Source organism: Oncorhynchus mykiss, chromosome 2, assembly GCF_057628025.1.
Source record: "Oncorhynchus mykiss isolate SJ-2025 chromosome 2, ASM5762802v1, whole genome shotgun sequence".
Lineage (NCBI taxonomy): Eukaryota > Metazoa > Chordata > Actinopteri > Salmoniformes > Salmonidae > Oncorhynchus > Oncorhynchus mykiss.
In genome coordinates, this window is record NC_143023.1 from 34,880,697 (window position 1) to 34,890,241 (window position 9,545).

At 40.2% G+C, this 9,545-nt stretch overlaps 1 protein-coding gene across 1 annotated transcript; it reads left to right on the forward strand.

Moving 5' to 3' along the window:
• The first annotated feature begins 1,915 nt into the window (after nt 1-1,915).
• On the forward strand, nt 1,916-8,634 carry LOC149985077 (sialic acid-binding Ig-like lectin 5). The gene is made up of 8 exons (XM_090215059.1): nt 1,916-1,923; nt 4,247-4,332; nt 4,719-5,039; nt 5,150-5,410; nt 5,495-5,788; nt 7,602-7,722; nt 7,922-8,003; nt 8,132-8,634. Exons 1-8 carry the CDS (start codon nt 1,916-1,918, stop codon nt 8,510-8,512), a joined length of 1,554 nt encoding a protein of 517 aa, XP_090071185.1. The 3' UTR covers nt 8,513-8,634.
• Nucleotides 8,635-9,545: the final 911 nt, after the last annotated feature.

Here is a 9,545-nt window from a genome sequence, read left to right on the forward strand (position 1 = left end):
CCATCTCCACAAATTTCATTCAATAGTAATTATAAGCTACCAATTGAATAAATCAGGAATGGGCAACTTTGATGGGGGTGGAGGCCACAAAGAAAATCATCACAGGGTTCCGCAGTGGCTCACAGGTCTGCATACCCACATCTATACCCACATATGTAGTAAGATGTAGTCAGAGCCAGAGTCTGGGCTCTGACTACATGTGGGTATGCAGCCCTGTGAGCCACTGCGGCCCCCTGTGATTATTTTATTTTTGTGGTGCAATGGTGCATTCTGCCACCTAGAGTGTGTTATATGAACAGGAATAAAGCTAAGGATGCCGATTTACTGCCACCTGCAGTTAGGAAATATTTGCTTACAAGTATAATTCATTGGCTGATCTCTCCTGATAACCCTAATGGAATCATGTGATCCCTCCTTAAAACCTCTTAAGGATCCATTTCAATTTTCGCCTAAAATGACTTACCCAAATCTAACTGCATGTAGCTCAGGTCCTGAAGCAAGGATATGCATTTTCTTGGTACCATTTGAAAGAAAAAATGATGAGGTTTTTGGAAATGTGAAAGGTATGTAGGCAAATATAACACATTAGATCTGGTAAAAGATAGTACAAAGAAAAAAACATTCATTTAAAAAAAAAAAAATCTATGAATTGCAAGAGAAATGCCATATTGTGTTATTCCAGCGCAGGTGCACTTTAGATATTTGCCACTAGATGGAAGCAGTGTATGTACAAAGTGTTAGACTGATCCAATGAACCATTGCTTTTATGTTCAACATTTTGTGTCAAGACTGCCCTCTCCCACTGAATGAAGATTACGGTAAGGAATTCTTTCCAAATAATATAAAACATGTAAAATTAACAAATGTACAGAAAGATCAGTGAGAAGGCCAAATTACAGAGGAAGAACTTTTTGAGGCTATTAAATCCTTTCAGTCTGGAAAAACCCCAGGGCTTGATGGCATACCAGTAGAGGTATATCAAGTATTTTTTGATATACTAAAAGCTCCATTGTTAGATTGTTTTAACTACTCCTATAGAAATGGTAGTCAGTCAGGTACTCAGCAGGAAGGTCTGATTTCTCTATTATTAAAACAAGTTCCAGACGGCAAATATAAAGACCCGGTCTTTCTAAAAAACTGGAGGCCCCTTACACTTCAATGTTGTGATGCAAAAATACTAGCAAAATGCATAGCACTCTGAATTAAAAGATCTTTACCAGGTATTGTTCATCCTGATCAGACAGATATTTAACATGGATGATACATTGGAGATAATAACCACTACTAGAAATAATAGAACATCATGAAACATATAAGCCTGGAATGGTATTTTTAGCAGATTTTGAAAAGGCATTTGATAAAGACTGGAATTTATTTATAAATGCCTGAATTTTTTCAATTTCGGTAATTCTCTTATAAAATGGGTAAAAATAATGCATAGCAACGCCAGGTGTAAAATGGTAAATAACGGCTACTTCTCAGAGAGTTTTGAATTGTCAAGAGGAGTTAAACAAGGGTGTCTGCTGTCACCATATCTATTCGTTATGGCCAAATGCTAGCTATTAAAATCAGATCCAATAACATTAGAGGATTAAAAATCCAAAGCTTAAAACCAAAGGTGTCCATGTATGCTGACGACTCAAGTTATGTTGAGTCCGCAATGTCTCATTAAAGATCTAGATAACCTTTCTGTACTCTCTGGACTAAAACCAAATTATGATAAGTGTACAATATTACATATTGGATCATAAAAAAATTAAACTTTTACAATACCTTTTACAATACCTTGCAATACCTTACCTACTAAATGGGCTGAAGTAGACATTCTCGGTATTCATATCACAAAAAATATAAATAAGCTCTCCACAATATATTTCAATAGAAAACTTGTAAAAATAGACAAGATCCTGCAACCATGGAGAGGTAAATACCTGTCTATTCATGGAAAAAGTGCCCTGATTAACTCCTTAGTGATATATCAGTTTACTCACTTACGGCGCTGCCTACTCCTGATGATTCGTTTTTCAAATCATATGAGGAACAATATTTCGCTTTTTCTGGGACGCTAAACCAGACAAAATAAAACTAACCTATCTATATAATTGTCACGGTTTTCTGTATGGGAAAGAGAGTCGGACCAAAATGCGGCGTGGTAAATGTCCATGGTAAATCTTTAATAAAAAAAATACTGACACTGCATACAAACAATAAACAAACGACGACCGTGAAGCTACAAAATTAGACCTGTGCTGACACAAGCCACTGACATAGACAATCACCCACAAACAAACAGTGCAACCCAGGCTACCTAAGTATGATTCTCAATCAGAGACAACTAATGACACCTGCCTCTGATTGAGAACCATACTAGGCCGAAACATAGAAATAGACAAACTAGACATGTAACATAGAATGCCCACCCAGCTCACACCCTGACCAACCAAAACATAAAAACATACAAAGCAAACTATGGTCAGCAAACTATGGTCCCCCCCCCCCCCCCCCCCCCCCCAAGGTGCGGACTCCGGCCGCAAAACCTGAACCTATAGGGGAGGGTCTGGGGAGCTCGGGACAGAGGGGCAGCTGCTCGGGACAGAGGGGCGGCTGCTCGGGACAGAGGGGCGGAAGCTCGGGACAGAGGGGCGGAAGCTCGGGACAGAGGGGCGGAAGCTCTGGGCAGAGGGGCACTGGCGCCTCTGGCATAAAATCATCGAAGCTCTGCTGTTGTGAGGATATAGAATCAATAGACCATTTATTTTGGTATTGCCCTCAGATAGCCTGTTTCTGGTCTCAGGTTCAGGAATGGCTGAAAATGCATAGCATTGATCTAAAATTGACCCTAGAAATAGTACTGTTAGGCGATCTGGAGAGACTGGGTCAGTCAATTACTAATATACTAACATTCTTAGTAAAATTATTTATCTTCAACACGCAATCTGTAGATTCTATTCGATTAGATAGATTGAAATTGTACGTTAAAACATCATAGCATAGTTGAAAGATATGTGTTGCGTAGAAACACAGTGGGAGGCCAGCAGAGTGTAACGATGTTCATCTGAGGAAGAAGGAGTAGACCAATGAAACGGAAAACACAGAGACACAGAGATAGATGGGATAGGCTGAGGGAAGCTGAGGGTTGGTATGTGGAATTGGAGACAAGTGGGAGTGGAGTTGCTGTGTTAGAGAGAATGATGGTCAAAAGATAAAGGGGAAAAATAGTCAAAACATTATAAAAGTACATTTGAATGACACTAATTGGCAGTGTTTTTACAACTAATGCCGGTTTGCCTGAGGCTGATGCCGTGCAGGTGTTTGTACACATGCATATACACACACTCTCATTCAAATAAACACATAAAAGAACATACACGCAATAGTGCCAGACATGCACACAAACATATACAGTGCCTTGCGAAAGTATTCGGCCCCCTTGAACTTTGCGACCTTTTGCCACGTTTCAGGCTTCAAACATAAAGATATAAAACTGTATTTTTTTGTGAAGAATCAACAACAAGTGGGACACAATCATGAAGTTGTGTCAGTCTCTCGATGTGCAAAACTGATAGAGACATACCCCAAGCGACTTACAGCTGTAATCGCAGCAAAAGGTGGCGCTACAAAGTATTAACTTAAGGGGGCTGAATAATTTTGCACGCCCAATTTTTCAGTTTTTGATTTGTTAAAAAAGTTTGAAATATCCAATAAATGTCGTTCCACTTCATGATTGTGTCCCACTTGTTGTTGATTCTTCGCAAAAAAATACAGTTTTATATCTTTATGTTTGAAGCCTGAAATGTGGCAAAAGGTCGCAAAGTTCAAGTAGGCATTGCTGTTATGATTTCAGTTGTCCTTGATGTCCTTTGTTGTAAATGTTTTGGTTTTTTTGCATAGTTTTTTTGCTGTTTTCTTCTGTCTTTTCCTTTTTTCGCTTTAGTTTATTGGTGCATTGGGTGGTTCTTGGGGATGGGGAATGGAATTAGTAAAAAAAATGTAAAACAATTCTTTGGGGGGGGGGGGGGGCTGTGGGAGGGGTCTCGAATGGTTGAGGGACAGCTATTGGGGAACTGTGGGGGGATATTGGAGGGTTCGGGACACAAGTTATCTTTAAAATAGGAGCAACAGTAATGATACATGCCCTCAATGTGAAGCGACATCCATCCATAAATACAGAGCACAAGTACATCCTTTTTATATAAACATTTTAATGTAGTAAGAAAACAAACATTCACTTAATATATCATTAAAGAAGCCTTGAATTACCAACAACTACCCTGAACAGTAGAAATATAAGTCAATTTACATACCAGACGAAACTGAAAATGGCAGTGAAAGGTACAGCATGACTATTACTGTTAGTTACAGTGACAAGAGTATTACTTTATTGTAATTTGTCATGTACACTTACTGTAACATAAGTACCTCCAGTTTACAAAGCCCAAGATTTCCCCAAGTCTCCCATTTCAAAGTGTTTATTTTTCTAAACCTGTACCAGGATTTCATACTTTCCATGAGTATATGTTTCTGCTGTTTTCTACATTGATACAAAATCCATGTTATAGCGTGACTTAAATGTAAAGGTAAATATCTTTGAGCCGACATGTGCATTTACCATGAATACGGGAACATTGCCTCTAAATGTAAATCATGCTATTGTGCGAATCTTCCACGATCCTGATTGAATTTAGGCCTCAGTCTGTGTTTCTATTTCCTAACTCCAGCTCTGACCCAGAAGCCCTCAGTGTTGACTCCTCCTCTGACAGAGGGAGAACCAGCGACCCTGACCTGCACCGCCCCGGGAATCTGCTCTGGAACTCCTCCTAACATCACATGGACATGGAGAGGGACAGGAGACAACATCACTGAGCTCAGAGACAACACCACCACACAAAGGAGAGAGGATCTGACCCGCGTCACAACAACCCACTTCTCAACATTGACCTTTACACCTTCAGCAGAGCACCACACCACCAAGGTCACGTGCCAAGTGACATTCAAAGGGAACATCACCACTGAGGAGACAGTGACTTTGAATGTGACTCGTAAGTAGCCTACATCATCTGACCTTACTTTGCACAACCCAACAGCTTGTTGTGCTTCAACAGTTATAATTCATGAACATGATAAACTGATTACATACTTTATTTTCTAGATGTGAAGGAACCCAAGATCTCTGGTAGTAACACAGTGAAAGAGGGTGATACTCTGAATCTGTCTTGCTTTGTTGACAGCTACCCACCACCACCATCTATCACCTGGAGTAAGAATGGGACAACAGCTTTGGAACAGAATAACTCTGGACTGGCCTCTCTCACCATCTCCAACATGACAAGAGAACATGCTGGGGAGTATGCGTGTAAAGCTCAACAACTCAACAGGACTCTGACAGCTTCCATTGATGTCACTGTGATGTGTGAGTACAAACAACACAAAATAGCTTGAAACATGTTTACTTTAAATTGTCCATGATATATCTTCCCCCTCTGTCTCTCGTTAGACCATCCTGTGATTCTCAATGCTTCTGGGTGTGTCATCCAGGCAAAGGTCATGACCTGTGTGTGTGTCAGCCAGGGGGTTCCCTTACCTCTCATAGGCTGGCTTAACACTGAGGAGTACTCCCTCACTAAATCAGTGTTGAGGTCCTCAGTGAACACCACCATCAGGATGCATGTCGGAAACCACACCAACACTACTGTGGAGTGTGTCAGCACAAATGAAGTGGGCAGAGTGAGAGAGAAGCTGCAAGTCACCCAAAAAGAGAGCCAAGGAAAGCGAGGAGGTAAAGATATAAGTTGTTACTTTGTTAGAGAGCAACAGCTTCCCTATCCCACCCAATACAGTGCCTTGCGAAAGTATTCGGCCCCCTTGAACTTTGCGACCTTTTGCCACATTTCAGGCTTCAAACATAAAGATATAAAACTGTATTTTTTTTGTGAAGAATCAACAACAAGTGGGACACAATCATGAAGTGGAACGACATTTATTGGATATTTCAAACTTTTTTAACAAATCAAAAACTGAAAAATTGGGTGTGCAAAATTATTCAGCCCCTTTACTTTCAGCGCAGCAAACTCTCTCAAGAAGTTTGGTGAGGATCTCTGAATGATCCAATGTTGACCTAAATGACTAATGATGATAAATACAATCCACCTGTGTGTAATCAAGTCTCCGTATAAATACACCTGCACTGTGATAGACTCAGAGGTCTGTTAAAAGCGCAGAGAGCATCATGAAGAACAAGGAACACACCAGGCAGGTCCGAGATACTGTTGTGAAGAAGTTTAAAGCCGGATTTGGATACAAAAAGATTTCCCAAGCTTTAAACATCCCAAGGAGCACTGTGCAAGCAATAATATTGAAATGGAAGGAGTATCAGACCACTGCAAATCTACCAAGACCTGGCCGTCCCTCTAAACTTTCAGCTCATACAAGGAGAAGACTGATCAGAGATGCAGCCAAGAGGCCCATGATCACTCGGGATGAACTGCAGAGATCTACAGCTGAGGTAGGAGACTCTGTCCATAGGACAACAATCAGTCGTATATTGCACAAATCTGGCCTTTATGGAAGAGTGGCAAGAAGAAAGCCATTTCTTAAAGATATCCATAAAAAGTGTTGTTTAAAGTTTGCCACAAGCCACCTGGACATGTGGAAGAAGGTGCTCTGGTCAGATGAAACCAAAATTGAACTTTTTGGCAACAATGCAAAACGTTATGTTTGGCGTAAAAGCAACACAGCACATCACCCTGAACACACCATCCCCACTGTCAAACATGGTGGTGGCAGCATCATGGTTTGGGCCTGCTTTTCTCCAGCAGGGACAGGGAAGATGGTTAAAATTGATGGGAAGATGGATGGAGCCAAATACAGGACCATTCTGGAAGAAAACCTGATGGAGTCTGCAAAAGACCTGAGACTGGGACAGAGATTTGTCTTCCAACAAGACAATGATCCAAAACATAAAGCAAAATCTACAATGGAATGGTTCAATAATAAACATATCCAGGTTTTAGAATGGCCAAGTCAAAGTCCAGACCTGAATCCAATCGAGAATCTGTGGAAAGAACTGAAAACTGCTGTTCACAAATGCTCTCCATCCAACCTCACTGAGCTCGAGCTGTTTTGCAAGGAGGAATGGGAAAAAATGTCAGTCTCTCGATGTGCAAAACTGATAGAGACATACCCCAAGTGACTTACAGCTGTAATCGCAGCAAAAGGTGACGCTACAAAGTATTAACTTAAGGGGGCTGAATAAATTTGCACGCCCAATTTTTCAGTTTTTGATTTGTTAAAAAAGTTTGAAATATCCAATAAATGTTGTTCCACTTCATGATTGTGTCCCACTTGTTGTTGATTCTTCACAAAAAAATACAGTTTTATATCTTTATGTTTGAAGCCTGAAATGTGGCAAAAGGTCGCAAAGTTCAAGGGGGCCGAATACTTTCGCAAGGCACTGTAAGTCTGAAGCATAGAGGAATTACATGTATATGCTTTGAGTGAGAAAATATCATGTTATTATTTCATTTAAAAAGAAAATCAGAGGATACAAAGTATGGTGAGCAACTTCTAAAACCATACATGCTTTGTTCTCTTTATAGAGAAAGTATCTAAAGACATCTTGGCTCTGCTGTTGAACCCACCACTGATTACTGCATTTGTGATTGGTGCAGCCTGCTCATCCACCATCTGTTGTATCATCCTGTGTTTGACAGGGAAATGTAAAAGGTACATGCATTCTGTTACTGAAGTACAGTTAGTGTTATATGAGTGTTGGTGATTGTCTTTAGAAATTCACATTTCCTATCAAGAGTATCAGATATATTGTCAAAAGTTGCAATGCCTTGCACCATGTTGTAATGGAGGTGCTTGCTAACCTCTCTAACATATAGTTATTGAGACATTTTATTTATAACATTTTCCCTAGATGCAAAGAGAGGATCCCAAAGGACTCAGACTCCAAAAGCCCTTTAACGAAACTGGAGATGGTGGCATGTGAAGACCAACAGGTGCCGTACCAGTTTCCTTCTTTTTTCAGCTTTACCAACATTCTGTTAGCATTGACAGCATAAACAGATCTGGGACCAGCAAGCTAACAAGACTCCTCACACAGTGCTCTCTGTAATCTACTCCATAGACAAATGCAGGACAGGCTGTGCGGGGCGAACAGACCCCTCTGCAGGTGGTGCTGATGGAGGGAGCTGAAAACACAGGACCCCAGACCAGTGGAGCTGCAGGAAACTCTGCCAAAGGGGAAGAACCTCAAGATGTGCACTACGCCACTATCAACTACTCCCAACTGAAGAAGACTCCTGAGGAGGCAGAGAAGAAGACCACCACCTCAGAGTCAGAGTACGCCAAAATCAAACGAGAGAATAAGAAAGAAGGGTATGAAGGTGGAGGAGAGGGGAGTGGAGTGATGTACGAGGAGGAGAACGAGAATGGTAAGCCAGCAGCAGAGACATATGAGAATACAGAGCTTTACTCCAACGTCAAGGCTATTATGGGTGGTGAGTGACACAGCAATTTTCACTAGAAACATGGGGGATAGCATGCAGTATTATATAGCCATGTGTTCCTATATCATTTTCTGAATCCAGATTGAATGTTTTATGTTGATACTGGGACTTTTGCTCAACTGAAACTACTGTAGTTTTGGTGTTGTTTCCTCATGTGCCTAATCAAGTTTGAATGTTTTATGATAATACAGAGCCGTTGTTTAATAACTGAAACTACTGTAGTTAATAGTTTTGGTAAATGATTTATTTTACAGCCCTGTGTCAGATGGTACTGTATGTATCTGGTGGTTGTACATTTTCAATAAGAATATTTTCTAGTTGTACATAGAAGCAAGTTTTGGTCAAGTTTTTATAAAGTCTTTCAAGGAAGAGTCATTTTACTTTTGTAATGACAGTGTTTTGTCACCAAGGGGAAGGACTGACACATATGTGGTTGGGAAAAGTAGAGGTCAAGCCATTTATTTTTTCTTCTCCTCTTTCCTTTCATTTTTGCATTTTGATTTGACAAGTGGGTGGGGATATTAGGTAGTATGTGTGGATGTAATCAATATATTTCTGTAAATAGAATACTGATACACTGTTGGAAATGTTGGCAAAATGTAAATCAGAATTCTCATTTTGGGCTAGCCAGAGAGCTCAAATTAAAGAATCAAGAAAAAAAGTACATTATGTTGTTTTCTTTAGACAGCTTGGTTGTTTAGCAACAAAACAGATGTGAGCACAACTATGTGGTAAAACAGCTGGGTTGGCTTAGATTGTTGACAACATGTCACATATTTCGTCTCCAATGTTTAAAAATATAAATACATTTGCACCATGAGCACTTGTTGTCTCTCAAATACGGTGTTACAGTTGTTTGGTTAGCTAGGTAGTATTTTTTTGTGTGCCATATTAGCAAATAACACCCCCCAGAAATATGACATTTCAAGAACAACATAAAACTAGCTGAAACAAGCCACCTACTATTCGCCAGATGGCAGCTTTGTGTAATTGTTGCTAGATATCTGGCCATCCAGAATCACCACAACATGT

Excerpts from the sequence above, each read along its gene's own strand:
- LOC149985077 (XM_090215059.1), top strand. Across the intron at positions 5,040-5,149 it reads AGTGACTTTGAATGTGACTC|ATGTGAAGGAACCCAAGATC; the intron begins GTAAGTAGCCTA and ends TTTATTTTCTAG. Across the intron at positions 5,789-7,601 it reads GCGAGGAGGTAAAGATATAA|TATCTAAAGACATCTTGGCT; the intron begins GTTGTTACTTTG and ends TTATAGAGAAAG.